Here is a 21468-nt window from a genome sequence, read left to right on the forward strand (position 1 = left end):
TTAATAACATTTGATTCTAAGAAAACTGCATTAGATATATTTGGATAAAATAAAATTATTAATATTTAGACATCTTCATGTATAGTTTAAAACAATGTAAGGGAGGTAATTCCCTTATAGGATTTTGGTGAATGCCTAACAGTAGATAAGTGAACATTGGATTAATTTGTTCGTTTTGGACTTTTTGATCCTCTCTGTTTCACCTGCCCAGTTTATGTCCTTGTTTTTGTCATGACTAACATAGTATTTTGTTAGTACGTAGTCATCACTAAAGTTTAGTCCCATTAACATCTAGTTTCCCTCCTTGGCTTTTTTTTTTTTACATGGTTCAAATTTTATCCACCTTTTTTGGTCCCTTCATTATTTCTATATGTAACTAAGCCCCCCCCCCCAATTCTTCCCTCCCAATTTCCTCAAAGTTTTTATTTCTACATTCTTCTGGGTCACTCCTAAAGTTCTACTTTTCCTCTTGTCAACTCTTGCTTTTCAGTGTTTCATGTAATTTTTTTCTGTTTACCTTTTTTTTTTTACCCGTAATCATAATTGTTTTGAAGATAAGATCAGAATAAACATCTCCCTCCTCAACTACTAACTCTCAGCAAAGTTATCAAAGTAGAGCAACAACAACCAAAGTCATTATGACCGTGACCTTTTGTGAGTAAATATGACACGTCTTCAAAACTCTTAATTTTGTTAGAATTTAAAAAAAACAAAAACTTCTTTCTTTTTCTCCCCCTTCTCTCTTACTTCCACTCTTGGTTTTTAATATCTATATGTAATCACACAAAAAAACATATCTTTCCTTTTTATTTTTACTGTAATCATCTGGCAATATGGATGGATAATTTTTATCCTGTCTATTAAAACAATTTATAATGGATTAAGTTAATACATTTGAGGTTGTAATAATAAAAAAAAAGACATATATATACATATATACAGGGTGACCCCAAAAAGACGGGCCCCAAGTCTAATTAGGCCCCTTTTCTTAGTGCTTTGTCCGAATGAAATGAAACTTTGGTTATAACTAGTTTATTATATTCAAAACATCACATCAAAACATTAGGGTCTTTGGCCTTTTTTTCTCTGTTCTACAGCATATGTTCTAGATGGCCTCCATTTAGCTTTTTTTTTTTTTTTTTGGGTCACCCTGTGTGTATATATATATATATATATATATATATATATATTGTATTGGTAGTAATTATTAAGTGTGTCTACCAAAAGTGTGCTCAATGTTTAGACAGTCAAAATAAGTTAATTTAGTATCCAACCAAATGGCTATATGATGCCATTTGGTTGGATACTAAATTAACATATATATATATATATATATATATATATATATGTTAATTTAGTTAATATATATATATATATATATATATATATATATATATATATATATATATATTAAATGAAAGATGAGGAATAAGTTATATGATTTTATTATATCATCAGAATAATTAGAAAAAGTTAAGGGGAAAATTAAGAAAAAAACCTCTTCAGGCTATGACATTTCAAAGCTAAATGCTTTTCATCAGAAGAGTATAAGCGTCAGAATTATACAAAATGCAAATATAGAAAAAAACTGGAAATAAGAATGAAGGTGTACGATAATATAATAATTACAAGTAGGTACAATATATAAGGGTAAATTGCAAGGGTAGTATATATGTAGATAATAGTACATATATGTATATAGGTCACTGAAATAATGGGGATCATAAAGAAGAGCCAATAATAAAAGACGAAAAGAAAAATAGGGAAGATAGAGGAGAAAGTGGCGAAATAATTATATATTTCCCCAAAACCTCTGACCTTGATGAAGGGGAGACAAAAACTTGCTGTTATGGTTTCAAATGATCTGAAATAACAGCAAGGGAAGACTTGGTTCTAAATATCTCTCATGTTATATCTACCCTCTTTCAGAAATAGGGTACACTTATGAATATCTCCAGTATCAAATAATCCTTATACACTGTGAAATTTACTTTATGTAGGAAAACCAAAGAAGGGAGATATAACATATGAGAAATATTTGGAATCAAGTCTTCTCTTCAAATCATACCATAGCAGCAAGTTTTTGTCTTCCCTCCATCAAGGCCAGAGGTTCTGGGGGAAATATCAGATATTTTGTAATTCATATGTGAAACTAGGAAAACTAATGACTAGGATTGAAATATTGGTAAAGGTACAGTATTTTTCCACCCATAAAAAATCCTCTAAAATTAACACTATTATAGATTTTCAAAGGTGCTGAAAATGAAAATAACAGTAAAAATCCCAGGAAATGAGTAGTTTTCAATATATGAAGAAATTATATAGTGGGGGATCATTTTTCAATATTAATTTATTGTAAAATGAACATCCACTTTATAGCCGAGGTGTCCATAAAGTGGATACTCATTTTACGTTAAATCATTATAGAAAAGTGATCCTCCACTTCTTTAAACAGTAATGTGCAACCTTAAAGGCAAATGTCACATAGCCCACTACACAATTCAGGTCATTAACTTTCCAACGAGCCATCTTTTGTTAAATTCTGATGAGTAGTTGTTGAGATTTCGAACTTATAAAATTGTTCCAAAAATTGTATATCTATATATGGATATATCTATACTCGCTGCCAAATTGAATATTGAAATGTTCATATCTTTGGTTGTATGGGTCGAAACCACATGAAAATTCACAGACTTTTAGAAGATTACTAGCATGGGTGCCTGGCATTGCCTGGGTGTTTGGAGGTGTGTGTTGAACAACAAAAAAAGTGGTAATAGGAAGGCAGGCTCGAACCTGTACCGTGAAGGAGGAAAAGAACGGGGGAAAAAAGTGACATCTTTGCTGTTATGACCACCGCCAAACTGGAAGTGATGTAGGTTTAAATTAAGGCTAGACAATCGAAAAGAGGGGATGACTTTCGAAAATATCGGTGAAAAAAACGACCCCTCCCTGTAGAAAAGTGCCCAGTTGAGGGTGAAGAAATTAATGTTTTTAGCCAATTTTTCGGTATTTGTCGTCTGAAGAGTTGAGCTTCAAAACGATACTGATCTTGTGAAAATCTGTTGCCTCTGTCGAAAATTTTAGGCAGACATGTAAACATACATGCATATATTTATATATTGTTAGTTCAAATTCTCGACCTAAACCGATTAAAAAGCTTGCCCTATCTCTGAATACCCTTTATGTAAAATTTCAAATGTTTAGACCAGAAATTGTCTGAGTAATTTGGTAGAGACTGTAGAAGTCAAATCTTTTTTAATTTTGACCCCTATTATGACCCCTTAACATTTATTGTTTTGAGTTCGTTAGATCCATGTCCAAGGAACCTATATCTAAAATTTCAATTATTTATACCGAAAATTGGCGGAGAAGTTTGGTAGAGTTCTCAAAGGTCAAATCATTGAACTTTGACCCCTTAGCAGCCAAATTTCTGGCCGAAAACGGATTACAAAGATTTTCCCAAATCTCATTACCCTGTATATCAAATTTCGAGTTTGTAAACTGAAAATTTACAGTTATTGTGTAGGGAAATGTACACACAGACAGACACTTTCACTTTTATAGTTATTTAGATAATACTTTTCTATGGTTAAAATTTGATGAACATTGGTTAAAAGGAACCTATATTTTCAAACCAATAACATATGTCCAAATTAACATACATTTATATATATATAGTATCCTAGCAAGCCAGCTTTAGTTTTGCTGCTTTGGGATGAAATTTGCTTTGGATTTTTTTGTCTCCCTTGTGACCTTGCCAGGCCACTAATATATTGTGCATACAGGAGTCATTCCAAAAGTAAGGCCTCCTATTTTTAACCTAAAGACTAAAACATTGAAGAACTACAAAAGTGGGAGTGGTATCATTAAAACGAGTAACCTTTTATGTTCCAGAATTTATTTGTCTATATAGTCACCACCATTCTCAATGCATTTTTGCCAGCCTCTTTTGATGTCTTGGTTATAAAAGTCCGGCGCACACTTTGTCACACATCTGTCACTACTATGAAATCGATGAACCCACCTCCTAACCGTGCTGACATCAACTGCATCAGCTTTTAAATGTTCAACAGGCGCCTGTGACTGTTGATTGATTCAGTTTTTTTTTACATAGGCGTCACCACTTATCAAAGCCGAGAGGCCACTCAAGGATAAGGGTTAAAGAGTGTAAGTAGTCAAAAGGACAATATAGTAATCGATAGTAATGGAAGTTCGGTAAATTTGTTAAGTTAAGTGTAACGGCTCATCAGAAACTTGTTCATGTTAGACTTGAAGACAACCATATTGTAGTCAGCTGGAAAGCAGGAAAACGGAGGACAATTCCACAGGCGTGCAGTTCTAAGAAAAAAGCTTTGATCATGGAATCTACGTTTAGGTTTAGGCACAGATAAAGAGTGGGGGGAATTATTGATAGTGTTTTCAGCTAGACTTGTGAAAGTTTGGCTAGGGGGGGGGGATCATAGATTGAAGCTCAGTTGAACACTTTCCATGAAAATAACGATAAAGCAGAGACAAACTCGCAACATCTCTTCTGTGAGAAAGAGGTTGCAGCGAAGAGAAAAGGACATCTCCCACAAGGCCACAAAGTCTATTTTGAACCCTATCAAGGCAGGACAAGTCCTTTCTAGCAGCTCCTGCCCAGATGTGGCAACAGTATTCCATCCCTGGACGTACCTGGCTCTTATATAGATAGAGAATTGCATCAGCAATGAGATATCTACTGGATCGATAGAAGGATTCAACCATTTTTCCAGCGGCCTTGGCAACAGATTTGATGTACGTATTCTATTTAAGATCAGGAGTAAAGGTCAAGCCCAGAAGCTTGTTAAAACTTGAGGCCTCCCCAAGACAAGAGCCATTCATTTTAATTGATGCCAGATGGAGATCATAACGTTGATGATGTAAAGATAGAAGCTTGGTTTTAGATGCATTAAAAGTAACCAGCCACTCCTTTTGTGGCACTATTTCATTGTGCCACTGTTTCTAACACACTCTGCAGCATGGACGGGTGGTAAATTGTCCATGAGCGTAGAGATACAAAGAAACCCCTTCCCATAATCCCCTTGCTATCTTTCTCTCTCTTTCCTGCACGACCACCATGATGTGAGGACGCATAGACTGTCTCTCCGTAAATGAGGGGGGCCACCCCCTCCCTCAACACTAGTTAGGGTAGGTTAGTTAGCTTTGAAAAGCCTATTGTAAAAATTAATTGTAAATTGTTTTTTTTTGTAATATATATTGTATCTCTAATGTAAAATAAAATAGTTAGTTATGCCTTTGTATATTACAATTGTGTCGCGTGTCATTTTTCTTGTGTCTGCCATGAATGCCTTCATAAATGTCTGTAGTCGAAAGGCGGCCCTGAGGACAAAGAGATGAAGATTCCCACCAGAATGCCACCAGGGTGAAGAGATCATCTTGAGAAAAGAAAGGAGCCACACCCAAAACCAACATCTCAGGTATGATTTTCTTCTTACTACACAAACCCTAATGACTGGCCCATCTTCATGTCTTCATGAGACCGCTTTAAGACATTTACTATAACACGTCTGTCGGTCACACCCCAGTGACCGGCTGATAGTGGTATAAATGGTTGCCTTAAGACGCAGGATTGACCCTGGTTAATTACCAGACGGATCTCGTCGCATCTGTGTCGCAGTATAAATGATGCACTATGACCAAGACATATTGTTTCCCAGCATGGAAATAATTTCGACTCTTAAACCCACGGCACAACCAAAAATAATGACCACTAGACGAATCGAATAAAAAAAAATGGTCCACGGTCTTTAAAAACGGAAAAAACTATTATTTCTGGCAAAATTTTAAAAAAAATGGCAGACCAGTACACACGCGCACAAAAAAAAAAACGCACTCAAAAAGAAAATTCAGAACCTGAACAAAAAATTGTCTTGCACCTACAAAAAAAAAAAAAAAAACAGTTTACAAAAGATCGATTTAAAAAAAAAAAGAGTATTGAAAGTAACCCTTCGAAAAAAAAAAGTAAGAAATGTGTCCCACACAAAAAAAAAAAAAAAAAAAAAACAGAGATGAGAAAAAAGTGTCTCTAAAATATGCAATATCTCTTTCTCTCTCACGCTTTCTCTCTTTCTGTCTCTCTCCGGATATATATCGATATGTGTGTATATCTATGCATCTTGTTATTACATGAAAAAAAAAAAAAAGAAAAAAATCCTTCAAACACGAAGCTCGAAAAATAAATTTAAAAAAAAAAAAAAGGAAAGAAAATAAAGGATACCTAACATTTTTTATCTGATCTTTATTTCAGGTTTATAAAGATATAGGACTTTTTAAAAAATTGCTTTTGACTTTGCAAGTGTTAGATTTAGATTTGAAAAAAATAGAACTTTTACATTACATTTTATTCCATGAACAGTTGATGTGTTTTTTTTTCGGGTTAGATTAGCAGTTAATGCCGAAACATATGTGGTTTTTTTGATTTGATTATGTTTTTTTTTATTAATTTTGATTTGTCTGTTTAAAAAAAAGGAAAGAAAAAATGGATTGCTAAAAATGTGGATTACATAATGTGAACGTTTTTTTTTGTGTGAGAATGCCTTTAACAAAATTGTTCAAAATAAGATTGTTTTTCTATTTAGTTAATTGTTTTAAACTCGTAGAAATGTTTAATGTCTACCTGTCACTCATTTGTTTGAAACAATGGCCGCACATAGGAAGGAAGCGAAGATGACCTCGTCATGGTGTTTGTGAGGGTGTTGAGGGATGGGTGGTGGAACAATGCGACCTGCCTCTGTTTCTCTTCCTCTCTTTCACCACCTCTCGTGTTGTCTACCATTCTTTCACCCTCTGCAAGCTTTTTTGGGGACGAGAGAGTGACTTTTAAAATCGAAGAGTTTTTTTTGTGAGATTACGTAATAGTGTTATGGGGGTGGTAGGGTGTGTAATGGCATCGCTCTGTCTCTATCCCCTTCTTTCCCCCTCATTCTCTCTCTCTACTCTTGTGTTTTAATGATTGTATAGCTAAACCCCCATGGCTGATTGCAGGAGGGCATATAATAACGAATTAACTTGGAGTTTTTTAAATTTTTCTACCAAGTTTAAAGAACAAAATTATTTATGCTTCGTTAAATTACATTAAATGATGTCTTCAATTGGTTTTTATTAAAAATAAAAACTGAGACGATTATTCAAACAGCACTTAAAGTACTTTTTTTGAAGTCTTCGAGTGTTTGGAAAAGCCAACTGTTACATGATTACGTTAATTTTTTAAGAGTTCTCTGAGATGTTCATAGTTTTTCTTAAAGAAAAATTACGCTATTACATTTCGAATATTCTCTGAATTTTTAATAATTTCTAAGGAAATATTGTTTGACTAACGAAAGAGATTTTCCTGAACTCTAGATGATTTTAAGGAAGAATTATTCGAGCAAATTCTTTAATTGAAGGTTTATTTGAAATTGGACCGTATGATAGGGGTCCCTGAAATATTGACTGAGGAGTATACACGTAAAATCCGGCTTAGTGAAATACGTATAGGTCGGCGTGATGAACTCACGTAAAATCCGGCTTTGTTAAAAAAATATTATACTGGTTGCTTAAGAAAGTGTAAATCCAGTAACTGAAATCATGATGCCTCGATGGAGGGCGAGGATGATTACCCTCTCTGGTATTTGAAGCAGTATACCAGTCTACCAGGAGCCTGGTGGAAAAAGATAACTTGCTTCACTGAAAATACATTATACTGGTTGCTGAAGAGAGCGTAAGTCCAGTAACTGAAGTAATAACTTGGAATACATATAGGTCGGCGTGATGAGGTCACGTAACTCCGACTTGGTTAAAATACATTATACTGGTTGCTGAAGGGAGCGTAAATCCAGTTACGGAAATAATGTTATGCAGACTAAATTAAAAAAATACGTATAGGTCGGCGTGATAAACTCACGTAGAATCCGGCTTAGTCAAATACGTATAGGTCGGCGTGATAAACTCACGTAGAATCCGGCTTAGTGAAATACGTATAGGTCGGCGTGATAAACTCACGTAGAATCCGGCTTAGTGAAATACGTATAGGTCGGCGTGATAGACTCACGTAGAATCCGGCTTAGTGAAATACGTATAGGTCGGCGTGATAAACTCACGTAGAATCCGGCTTAGTGAAATACGTATAGGTCGGCGTGATAAACTCACGTAGAATCCGGCTTAGTCAACTACGTATAGGTCGGCGTGATGAACTCACGTAAAATCCGGCTTTGTTAAAAAAATATTATACTGGTTGCTTAACAAAGTGTAAATCCAGTAACTGAAATCGTGATGCCATTGCCTCGATGGAGGGCGAGGATGATTACCCTCTCTGGTATTTGAAGCAGTATACCAGCCTACCAGGAGCCTGGTGGAAAAGATAACTTGCTTCACTGAGTTCCTGATGGAACGTAGAGCATGGAGACATTGATTGCTGACGGCCGGTTGACGCACCATTCACGGAAAATTATGGACTTCTGAAATTTATGAATGCTCATAAATTTCGGATAGCATAGGGAGGGATGTGGCACTATTTCATTGTGCCACTGTTTCTAACACACTCTGCAGCATGGACGGGTGGTAAATTGTCCATGAGCGTAGAGATACAAAGAAACCCCTTCCCATAATCCCCTTGCTATCTTTCTCTCTCTTTCCTGCACGACCACCATGATGTGAGGACGCATAGACTGTCTCTCCGTAAATGAGGGGGGCCACCCCCTCCCTCAACACTAGTTAGGGTAGGTTAGTTAGCTTTGAAAAGCCTATTGTAAAAATTAATTGTAAATTGTTTTTTTTTGTAATATATATTGTATCTCTAATGTAAAATAAAATAGTTAGTTATGCCTTTGTATATTACAATTGTGTCGCGTGTCATTTTTCTTGTGTCTGCCATGAATGCCTTCATAAATGTCTGTAGTCGAAAGGCGGCCCTGAGGACAAAGAGATGAAGATTCCCACCAGAATGCCACCAGGGTGAAGAGATCATCTTGAGAAAAGAAAGGAGCCACACCCAAAACCAACATCTCAGGTATGATTTTCTTCTTACTACACAAACCCTAATGACTGGCCCATCTTCATGTCTTCATGAGACCGCTTTAAGACATTTACTATAACACGTCTGTCGGTCACACCCCAGTGACCGGCTGATCGTGGTATACTTTCCCCATTGTACAACGTGATCAAGATCAGAGGAGAGAGAATCAGAGAGAACTTGGTCGTTTACTGTCTTAGATGTGCTACCATAGATGGTAGTGTCATCAGCAAAAATGTCTACAAATGATATAAGGATGTGATTTGGAAGATCATTAATGTAGATCAGGTAAAGAGTTGGGCCCAGGACGGATCCCTGAGGGACTCCAGCATTAATACTGTGAGCTTCTGATTTTTGCCCATCAACTACTACTCTTATGAATCTATCAGAAAGAAATGATTTAATAACTGAGAAGACATTTCCAGCTATACCGTAGGCTTGTGAAGTAAACCTTTATGCCATACCCTATCAAAGGCCTTTGATATGTCAAGAGCAATTGCCCTAGAAAGGTTGCTTCTGTCGAGAGATTCGCTAATCCTATGAGATATAACTGTAAGCACATGTTTTTTCTACATGGAGGAATTCAATAACGCATCTCTATTTCTGACACACATCCACATCACGGATTGTTTCCTTAGTCTTACACCATTAAATATCTACAACAGATGAAATTTTCAGGTCATAAATGCATAAGTATAGTCATCATAACAGTGCAATGTGCAATTCCCTCTAATTTATTCGGGTGGAATAAAAAATAGGCATTACTTTTAGAGCATCCCTTGTGTGCGTGCGTGCGTGCGTGTGTGTGTGTGTGTGTGTGTGTGTGTATATGGAAAATGTATTGCATAGCTGGTTTTAAAAATAAAATCTAATATATATAAAAAGCTATATATGTTTATCTGTCTATCTCCATATTTTCAAACTCTCTCCTCTGAAAGTAAAAGTTGCAGAGCAGTGCTAGGGTTCTCAAATGATTGGAGTTTTTATGGACTGTTCTTATCTGGGTCTTTAGCCTGTTAAAATAGTATTTAATGGGTCAAAAAAGGGGGTCAAAATTGAAAAAATTGTTATACATTTTGCATATCCATTCTAGTTTATTTTTAATCAGTTCATATGTCATATTGGTACAGTGGTAACGTCACCAGCTTTGAATGCTACAGTTTTGCTTTCGGTTCGATTCTAGCTGACAGCATCAAAATAATTTTTTGCTTTTGAAATCATGACTCTATAATAATATATACGAAATCTGGACAATATCGTATTTAAGCATATTTTACACTATACCCCCCCCCCCCCCCGTCCAGTGATTTTATAATTTGAAAATTTGGTGCTTCAATAAGACATAAAAAATTCAGGTTAGAGGATATGTTGTGGGTTTATGGGTTAAGTATTGTTTTAGCATTCTAAATTAATGAAAGGGATTTCAGCTTCTTGATTTGAAAGATTATTATAGTGTTCAGATGCTTTTAATAAAATAATGTATTTTAATCATTATTTTATTTATTTTTTAGAAAAAGAGGATTTTCTCAAACAGAAATAAAAGAAATTCTATTTAATATTAATAAAAATTGAAGTGGTTTAATAATTTTTTATTTCATTTCATAAAGTGTTAAAAAGAATTGGAAACAACAAAAGTTTTTCTCAAAATTATTTAAACAAAATTACAAAATAACCATGAATAAAAAATCAATAACTTAGATAATTGTATATTAAACTTACATAACTAAATGCTACCATGTTAGAAATGCATTTTTTATAGCATAAAAATTTAATGCTTACTAAAAACAAACTGAATAACAATATAGGTGTATGTCCACTCCAAAATGATTAGCTCAGTTTTCAGCATGGAAGGAAGAATATGTTTTCAGTACAAATTAATGTAAAATGGTTCTTTTATTTGATTTCTTTTTCTAATGTTTAACCAAAATAAATTGGTTTACACATGCCTTCATGATTTTGAGCAGGATATTCATTTGATGTTAAACTAATATTGATGATAATTAGTTAAAATGCGTGAAAAGATCCAACGGCCATCTTAGCACTTTATATTAATGGTGTGGAGAGGTATAGAAATAAGTGATCATTGTTGGTATGTGATTGCTGTAAGGATACAGTGGTGTACAAACATGGAACCCTTCAAGAATAATATGATTCTGCAGATTTATACGGTGTTGGGAGTTCAGTGGTAAAATAAAGATGAATTTTTTGCTTGACAGACATCTTTTTTGTTTTTGGATACCACCTTCTTCATGTGTGAGTTTGTTGTTGGTGAAAAAAGAAGAAAAGGACTGCTGCTGCTTATGTGAAAATAATCCAGCTCAAGTGTGTGTTTTCAACTTGAAATAATTACGTGACTGAAATAGGAATTGTCTAAATATATCTTGCATTCATGTAAACTATAAATAATCATTCACACTTTTAGAAATGTGAATGGTTTAGTGGTTGTGGATCGACACACGGGGAAAAGAAATGATGAATAATTTTTTTACAATAACAAAATAATATTAATACAAAAAAGAAAATAGTGTATAAAAGAATTGCAGTAGAGCGTTCTTGTATGGTATTGGGTATGTATGTATTGCTTTATAGTAAGAGACAGAATATGGTTATATGGATACAGAATGAATACACTCGAGAGAGTTAATACCAGGGTTATGGAGTTGGAGCTTTTGGAAAGCATTTGACTTGAACTCTTAAGAATGCTAGGAGTGAGTTGTATTTTTTAATCTGCAAAGAGTTAGTGAACCGTCTGAAAATTGGAAGACTTTACAATAAGGAATTGAATATTTTGGAATTCTAGGCGTCAGTCAGAATTTTGAGAATTTTAGGAATCAGTTTGAGCTGATAGCTTCTGATTCTGCAACCCTTAACATCACATTTGTTGAAAGCAATGCTTTTGTACAAACAACAGTTAGTGTATGCTCTTCTCCTTTTGTGCATGTGTGTGTGTGTGTGTATATATATATATATATATATATATAACTACTTCATTTATTCGCATAAATTTAATATATGAAAGTATGGATTTATGCGTAAACTTTAAGTATTTACTTCAAAAGTGCTCAATACGTAGGTAGAGCATAAGCCTGACGAATCCTATAGTTGGATGAAACGCAGAATATTCAGTGTAGCTTAATCGCCATATATATTTTATAAATTACTATATATATATATATATATATATATATATATATATAGTTTTATGTCATATCCAGGGGACCTGGGTATGACGTAAAACTACATTCGGCTACAAGGCCCTGGTGCGGGAGCTCCAGGGTTTTGGGGAGAATGTCACTACCCCTTAGTCGTTGCAGTGTTGGGTCATCCTTGGGCAAGGTGTAGTACCCACTAGCCCCCCTATTTAGGGTCACAAAAATCCAAGCCTGGTTAGCGATGCTCTTGGCGGATGAGGAAGGAATCCCAACGGCTTGCGCAGCGGATGAACCAGCACCGCAGTGCCGACGCGGTCAACAAGGGTGATGTACAGCTTGACTCAGGTCTGCCTCAGCCATCGAATGTGGCTGATTGCATGTGTGCAATGTGTGCAGACTGTCCTGGCCCGTTCTTGCCTCTGTACTTTGCTTTCAGCGGAGAGGGTGCTAGCAGTACTGGGCCAGCTGCTTATTCCTACTTTGCCTAGGCTGGGAAAGAGGTGAAAGTCCTGTGGCGATAGAGTGAGGGCGTACCAGCAGGTTTGATGGACTGGAAGCCGCAGCGTGATCTCTGCACGCAGGTGATTGAAGTATGATGGTCGTGCTCTTGCTGAAGATGGGCGCCACTACTCGGATTTCCTGCCATCAGGTGTCACATCTGTGGCCGGGGTTTCAGAGCTCTGATCAGACTCATATCGCACTTTCGACACTGACACTAACCGACCTCCACATCATTGTTGAAATCGACGGACTGCTCGAGATATATAAGCAGTCAGTCTGAATATTTGGAGACTTTAAAACAAGGAGTCAGAATTGGATATTTTGAAATCCTAGGGCTCTCCACAACTCTGGTCAAAGATTGATACATTATTCATCTTCTTGGATGTTACATTTTTGAAGGAAATTGGGGTAAAATAAAGATGTTGGGAAAAGGATTCCTTATAGTCAAGATTGTCTACCCTTTTTAACTTCCTTTTTCTGCTATCCATTTGGTTGGATAATTAGGATCAAACTGACAAGAAAGCCATTCTAAACATTGGAAAAAAAGGGGGGGGGACACATTATGTGAGAGGAAGATAATTATTAAGTAGAATGGACCACATCTTGCTTATCCTCCTGTCTGCAGAGCAGAAACCGGAAGTAAAATAAACAATCTTGACTATAACCCTGGATTCTGGTTACCGTGAAGTTCAAAGAGAGAAGAAAAGAAGATTCTAAGAAAAAAATAAATGTTCTTCATCCGTTTAGATGAATAAATCGTAGTATTGATGAGGATTCTTTGAAAGGTCATTTCGGTTTCTGGGTGAATAGATAAAAGTGGAATGTTAGGCATCATAGCTGCCAAAATTCTACTGACTAATTTTTATGCCTTTCAAACTTCATATTTTAATGGGGGACACTTATAATTGATCAAAAATATAATTATTTTATATTTATTATTTTGACTCATTCAACTCAAATGGCACCTTGCCACTGTGACATTCTAAATAGGGAGTTGAGTAGTGAGATGTCTTTTCACACTACATATAAATTTCTGCATCTTAGTATAATCGGGAAATAAGGGAAGGAATTCTAAAGTCTAGTAGTTTGAGAGAAGAAACTATCAAAGTAAAAAGCTCTCCAGCATCGGGTGAACCTCTACAGTATAAGTGTGGAATTTTGTTGCTTGTTGGGTTAGTCAGGGGTATTTACGTTGAGGGAGTTCAATACAAAATAGACTTCGTGGCTTAGTGGGGGATGCCCTTTTCTCTTCCCTGCGACTTCTCTCCCACAGATGAGACGTTGCGAGCCTGTCTTTGTGTTATCGTTATTTCCATGGCAAGTGCTCGTCTGAGCTCCAATCTCTGCCCCCCCCTGCCAATCTTTCACGAAAAACATCCTTCTAGGTGAAACCACTGTCAATAATTTTCCCCATTCTTTATCTGTGCCTAAATCAAAACATAGATTCCATGAACAAAGCTTCTTTCTTAGAAGTGCACGCCTGTAGAACTCTGTTCCGTTTGCCTGTTTCCCACCTGACTACAACTTGGATGTCTTTAAGTCCAACATAAACAAATTCCTAATAAACTGCCCTCTTAAGTAAGACACTTTATCAAATCTCCAATACTAACGATTACTATGATATTATCCCATTGATTACTGAACATGCAATGACCCTTATCCCCGAGTGGCCTCCGGGCCTTGATAAGTGGTGACTTCCATGTAAAAAAAAAAAAAAAGTGGTACGAGTGCGTCAGTGTATATCCTATTAAAATACTTGTAAAACAGGCTCATGGATGCAACATTGTGGCGATGGGGCAGAGGCTGAGGTTAAATTTATAGTTTGGGACCTATTATTAGGTTGGACTTTCTTTTGGACCCTGTATAAGAGGGAGAAACCAGTGGTAGATTCACCAGTTCAAATAATAATCCATGAATGGTGGCTTTATAAAGATATAGGATGCTTGCTCCTTATTGTGATAGTATTGGTCATTGAAGTTTTATAGCATTTGCTCTATTCGTCTGTTGAAATTAAAGTCATTCAAAAGATTGGCTTTCTATTTTATTATTTATTTTTCGTTTTGTTTATCTCTTTTTCTTTTTCAGAATCGGCATAGAATTGGAGTTGCAATTGGGGATCAAATTCTTGACTTAAGTGTTGTTAAACACTTGTTTGATGGACCAATTCTAAAGAATAGTCAGCATGTGTTTGAAGAAGTAAGTATTCTTACCATCACTGGTTTATTAAAGATAATTATTATTCAATAGAAAATAGATTATTATTATTATTATGATTTTTATTATTATTTTTATTATTATTATCATCTATATAATATTCTCTTTACTCCTTCCTTAGCATGTACATTATGCTTTGAAAAAGGCCAAATACAATTTTTGAAGGCTAAATTGTTTAAAAAAGACTAAATTAATGAAACTTATCTTTAAAAAGGCCAATCTGGCAACCGTGAACAAGAATATGAGAGTAACCTCCCTTGTATTTAAAATACAATGGACACTCTTTTCATAGAAATATTAATAAACTCATATTTACTGTGTGCTATTATTATTTATTTATTTTATCTAAAAAAGCTAATTTTTTTCTGCTATTCAGAAAAATATCAACTTTATAAAATTTGTGGATTCAGTATATAGTGCTTATGTAGTTTAGCAATTATATTAAAAAATGAAGATAAAAAAATTTTGGAAAATCGAAAACAAAAAGAAAAAACAAATACATTAAATTATTCAAAACTGTGCATTTTGGCAAATGGAGTTATCTCCCCTAGCGCCCCCCACCTCCCCTCGTAGCTAAATTTTCCAAGATGTCTGTGTCACAAGGGATCTGACTAAAATTTGATTTTCCTTTGTAAAAAAAAAACAAAACAAAAAAAAAAAAAATAATTACTTGATCAAATGAAGTGATTTTTCTTTTATGAGATCTTCATTCTATAACGGACACACACATAATAGAGATCTTTATCTTATTTTTTTAATATCTTTGCTAAACTGGATAAGCACGCAATATATTTCTCATTTAGTGGAATTTCTACAGCTCCTGCTAATATTTATGAAATTGGTATGTACATAAAATGATGTAATCTTGTATCTTTCTAATGATATAATTTTTTCCTTGTAAAATTATTTTTTTTTGTTTTTGCAAGTTTATTTAATTTTTTAACCTCTTTTCAGCCCACTCTAAATTCTTTCATGGAATTGGGTCGTCCAGCCTGGAAAGAAGCCAGAGGAACCCTACAACGTATTTTGTCTGCAGAAGAGCCTATTCTGAAAGACAATGCAGATTTGAGAGCAAAGTAAGTTTGAATTGTCATCGACCTGTTGCTTGATGTATGGAACTTGTAATGTTTATAGTTGAGCTGTTTTATAAAAATGCCGGATGAATTCCACAAGTAACAACATAAAGACTGTAAAACCTCTATTAATGACAACTTTAATCTAGAATGGAACAAAAAATGGAGTACAGGGGTATCCATCTTCCTTCATAATTAAAGTTTGGTTGTGGTCGAATGTCCATCCGACTCTTGGATGACATTAAAACTGTAGAAATAATTTATCAAAAGTAAATTCATGAAAAAGTTCATTTTAATATAGTTTCTAAACTTTATTTTGTAGCAAACGTATATAAAATAAAAACTTATTTTCTCTCGCTATTAATGTCTCTGTTAGGTGATTTGGCCACTGACCAATCAACTTGAAAGGTGCATTGATTCCATCTGTCCTGTAAAGGAACTTTTTCAGTTCCTTTGGGAATTACGATCAGTCAGCAGAGAGAACCCAGGAAGCATCTCTAAAATTCATCTGTTCCCCCCCCCCCCTTCTCTCTTTTTCTCCTGTCCCTGTCCACTCCAGCATTAACGATTTTCATCTGAAGATAATTGCTGGCCAACCTTCGACAGTTCCAAGAACTTTGAATTCTTTTTCCTCACAGGGAAAGTCACATGGGAATCAAAGAAAATAACAACGCTAATACAGCCACCAAAAATGCTCATAAAGAGCCCATTGATCATTCAAGATTCCATTCACAGATTTTAAAGTAAAACTACAATCATAAACCCAAAACAAATGGCAAATCCACTGGAACACTGTAAACTAAATAAACTATTATCAACAAAACCAACTCTTGATGAATGAGTACAAGAATACGAAGAATCACAAAAGGGAGAAGTTATTCTCTGGCAACTCTCTATTGGACATTTTAAAAACTTCTTACTTCAAAGAGAGGAGCCCCCCATGGTGTATAATTTGTGATGCCCCATGCAATTTAAGATCTTTCATGATAGATTGTACCAAATTTACATCTATACGAAAAAAGTACTTTAATGTAAGAACATTAAAAGATCATGACGATAGCATACATTAACGAAATATAATTATTCAATAAATATAATAATAGCATACATTAACGAAATATAATTATTCAATAAAATTTGAAAAAAAAATGTAAAACTACTTCAGTAAGCAATATGACATAAATATACTACAATATCTCTAAAACAATAGAATAAGAAAATAATACATAGTTAATAGACCTTACATAAGAAATAAACCTTAACCAAGAAATGAACTCTGACTAAAACGAATACGATCAGAAATAGTGTTTGGCCCTCAAATGACTCTACAGTGGTTGATGGGTGGTTAAGACCAAACCAAACCTTTTCTTAGCTCGGACACTGTCCAAAACTCTGCCACTGAAATAAACTTTTTTGTTAAAAAAGGTTTTGTTTTTTCTCCTGTGCTATGTTTTAATTTATCTCCTTTATAATATTTTAACTGCAGAAATTCTCCTCTTGATCAAAGTATCGTAGGTTTGCAATAACAGATGCCACATACTAATTCATTACGTCTAGGTTATTAGCCACTGTTTTGTAATTTTCGAACACAATTTTGGACACATTAAATCATTATAATAAAATGCTACATTGCATCCTAGGAGCACACCATTACTATCGCTACACCTGTAGAGGAAGGAGTCACTATTTTTTTCTATAAATATTTAGTCCTCTCGCTGCTACCAGTTGACACTGGCACCTATTCTACATCTTCCTACGATACTTACATTGCACCCATCGTAACTGGTTATTAGCTACATACACATAACATAATCTTTTCAAAAATAATAAATTCTCCTTTCTCAAAATCCTCCCCATCTGATTGATTGGAACTGAACGCAAAAATAACACTGATATATTTGTTCAAGATTCAAACAAAATAACATTTATTGGATGCCTTGAAGAACTATAAATAACATGACACACGCACACATGAACACACCCACACATATCTTCTATAAAACATTTTGACTGCAGAAATTCCCCTCTGGACCAAAGTATCGTAGGTTTGCAATAACAGATGCCACATACTAATTCATTACGTCTAGGTTATTAGTCACTGTTTTATGTAATTTTTTTAACACAGTTTTAGACACATTTAATATTTTCACACAAAAAAATTCTAATTGCAAAAAATATTTCTTTTTTTTCTTTTAAAGATTACATGTTTTGAGTAATTTTTATATGTAAGATTCTAATATTTTCCTTGCTTGAATGAACGTGAAACTTTCGCCATAACATAATTTTTATGTAATCTTGAAAAATAAAAATAAATTACTTTGATTTAAAAGCAGGAACACTTCTTTATTTTTTTAGGGCATTTGTTCTTCAAAGCAAAGCTGAAATGCATTTACCTGCAAGAATTGGTAAGTAAAAGTAATTTTTACGTATATTCCTGTTGATTGCTATGTTTGATTACTCCTCCTCCATTTACCATATTCTCCCTTTTTTTATGACCACCTCTGTTTCTCACACTCTTATGACCCTTTGGCTTTGTTTCTCCAGGGATGTCCTCTTACCTATAGAATCCTTAACTATATCTGCAGAAGACGCTCTCTTGTTTAAGGCCTGGTGTGTGTATCCTCTTCCCTACTGGCCTCATTTCATTTCCTGGGGACTCCTTCTTTCTTATCTATGGACCTTGCTGCATATCACCCTCGTTCTTGCCTATGAGCCTGTTAAGAAATTTTTATCTACATTTCTGTTGATTGCGATGTCTGACTGTTTTGCCCTTATTTGTCATACTCGTGCTGTTTCTTACAGTCTCTTGTTTATAGCTGGCTTTGTTTCTCCGAGAATGTCCTCTTATCTACAGGATGCCCACTTTTGTCTGCAGGAGATGCTCTCTTGTCTACTGTGGGTACCCCCTTTTCTACTGGCTCAGCTGTATCTCCTGTATCTCCCTCATTCTTGTCTATGGGTCTGGTTGTGTTACTTAAGAATGTTCACTTGTCTACAGGTCTTGCTGAATCTCCTTTTTTTTGTCTCTGACTGTCCTTTTCTCTCAAATGCCTTCTTTTTATTTATACTTATGAAACTAATACTGACAACATTATTCTATATAAAAAGTTAAGTATAAAATAGTCACACCAATCCATATTAATATGCATAAAGTAATTTCTATTTCTCATTCTTGCAGGCGATTACACAGACTTCTATTCTTCAAAAAACCATGCCTATAATGTTGGCTGCATGTTCCGTGGACCAGAAAATGCATTAATGCCTAATTGGTAAGTTTATATATTTTGCATTTGTATGTTCCCATCAGAAGTTGAGATTAAGTGACAACAAAATCCGTTTTAACTTTCAACTTCTTGAACATTTGTGTAATTGGACAATATCAATCCTCTTGTCAATATGATGTTTTGGATTTTTTTTTTTTTTTACATGGGTATCACCACTTATCAAGGCCCGGAAGCCACTCGGGGATAAGGGTTATTTTGTGTACAATAATCAATGGAATAATATTGTAGTAATAGTTGGTATTGGAGATTTGATAAAGTGTCTTACTTAAGGAAGCGATTAATCAGGAATTTGTTTATGTTGGACTTGAAGACATCGAAGTTGTAGTCAAGTGGGAAACAGGCAAACGGAAGAGAATTCCACAGGCGTGTACTTCTAAGAAAGAAGCTTTGTTCATGGAATCTATGTTTAGATTTAGGCACAGATAAAGAGTGGGGGAATTTACTGACAGTGCTTTTAGCTAGATGGTTGTTTATCGTGAAAAATTGGTGAGGCGGGGACCAGAGATTGGAGCTCAGACTAGCACTTGCCATGGAAATAACGATAAAACAAAGACAGGCTCGCAACGTCTCTCCTGTGGGAAAGAGATTGCAGGGAAGAGAAAAGGGAATCCCCCACTAAGCCACAATCTATTTTGTACATTGTCAAGGCATGATAGGCTGTTTTTACCAGCTCCTGCCCAGATGTGGCAGCAGTACTCCATTTTTGGACATACTTGGCTTTATACAGATAGAGAATTGAATCAGTACTGAGATATCTTCTGGAGCAGTAGAAGGATCCCACCATTTTCCCAGTGGCCCAGGCAACGGACTTGATATACGTGTTCCATTTCAGATCTGGAATAAAGGTCAAACCCAGGAGCGTGTAAAACATGAAGCCTCCCCAAGAAGAGAGCCATCCATTTCAATTGATGCTAGATGAAGAACAGAGCATTGATGATGTAAGGATAGGAGTTTGGTTTTAGATGCATCAAAAGTAACCAGCCATGTCTTCCCCCAATGAACCACGCGCTGAAGATCAGAGGAGAGAGAATCAGAGAGAGCTTTGTCATTTACGGCCTTTGATGTGTTGCCATAGATGGTTGTGTCATCAGCATAAATGTCAACAAATTTAAGTATGTGTTTTGGGAGATCATTGATGTAGATCAGGAAGAGAGTTGGGCCCAGGATGGACCCCTGGGGGACTCCAACATTAATACTTTGGGCCTCTGATTTCTGCTCATCAATCACTATTATAAGCCTATCAGAAAGAAATGATTTAATTATTGAGAAAACATTTCCAATTATACCGTAGCTGGAAGTCTTGTGGAATAGGCCCTTATGCCATACCTTATCGAAGGCCTTTGATATGTCAAGAGCAATTGCCCTAGAAAGGAAGCCTTTGTCAAGAGATTCGCTAATTCTATGGGATATAACTGTTAGCACATCAGCTGTAGATCTAGCAGAACGGAAAACATATTGCATGTCACGAAAGAGGTCATTTCTGCTGAGGTGGTTGACTACTTCTTTATTTAATATGGATTCCAGTAACTTATTCATGACACACAAGAGACTTATTGGTCTGTACTGAGGGGTAGATGACTTATCACCTGAGTTCTTAAATACAGGGCATACTGATGAGGTTTTCCAGACTGTTGGAAAGCACTTCTCCTTAAGGCAATGCTTAAAAAGTTTTGTAAGTATGGAGGCAAGTTCTGGTTGAAGCTTTTTCAACACTATAATTGAAATGCCATCTGGGCCAGTTGCTTTACTGGAATCTAGGTTCTTGATTAGTTTGGCGACCTCACACACAGATATTTGTATGTTGGATAGTTTGTTGTCTGTTGTAGGAGGAAATATGGGGAGTTGATGACCTTCGTCACATAGGGTAGAATTAGCTGCAAAGTTCTTGGCAAATAGTTTGGCCTTGTCTGATGCTGATGAGATGACCTCAGGTCCATTGATGATGGTTGGGATAGAACACACGCTTCTGTTCAGGATCCTGTTTTCTATTTATCAAACCTGGTGGGAAGCAAGCTGCTGCTCAGCTACTTTGGATTTAATGGACTGAGCATATAGCTCTCTTGTATTTTTTATTACCCTTTTACAGTGGTTGCTGGCAGTCCTGAAAGCAGCTTTAGTCTCAGTACATCTATTACATTGCTAGCTATGGAAAAAGTGATTTCTGTGCGCGATAGCAACAGTACATTCTGGGGAGAACCATGGCTGGCTGTTAG

At 35.5% G+C, this 21468-nt stretch overlaps 1 protein-coding gene across 1 annotated transcript in view; it reads left to right on the top strand.

Moving 5' to 3' along the window:
* The window catches only part of LOC145289458 (fumarylacetoacetase-like), a 54736-nt gene that overhangs the window by 9535 nt on the left and 23733 nt on the right, over window positions 1-21468 (top strand). Inside the window, exons 2-5 of the mRNA XM_080136414.1 lie at window positions 14770-14880; window positions 15853-15974; window positions 18327-18376; window positions 19150-19240. Of these exons, the coding sequence (XP_079992540.1) occupies window positions 14770-14880; window positions 15853-15974; window positions 18327-18376; window positions 19150-19240 (374 nt within the window). The remainder of the gene's footprint in view (window positions 1-14769; window positions 14881-15852; window positions 15975-18326; window positions 18377-19149; window positions 19241-21468) is intronic.

This window comes from Euprymna scolopes, chromosome 2, assembly GCF_053919585.1.
Source record: "Euprymna scolopes isolate OS-2025 chromosome 2, ASM5391958v1, whole genome shotgun sequence".
Taxonomy (NCBI): Eukaryota; Metazoa; Mollusca; class Cephalopoda; order Sepiida; family Sepiolidae; genus Euprymna; species Euprymna scolopes.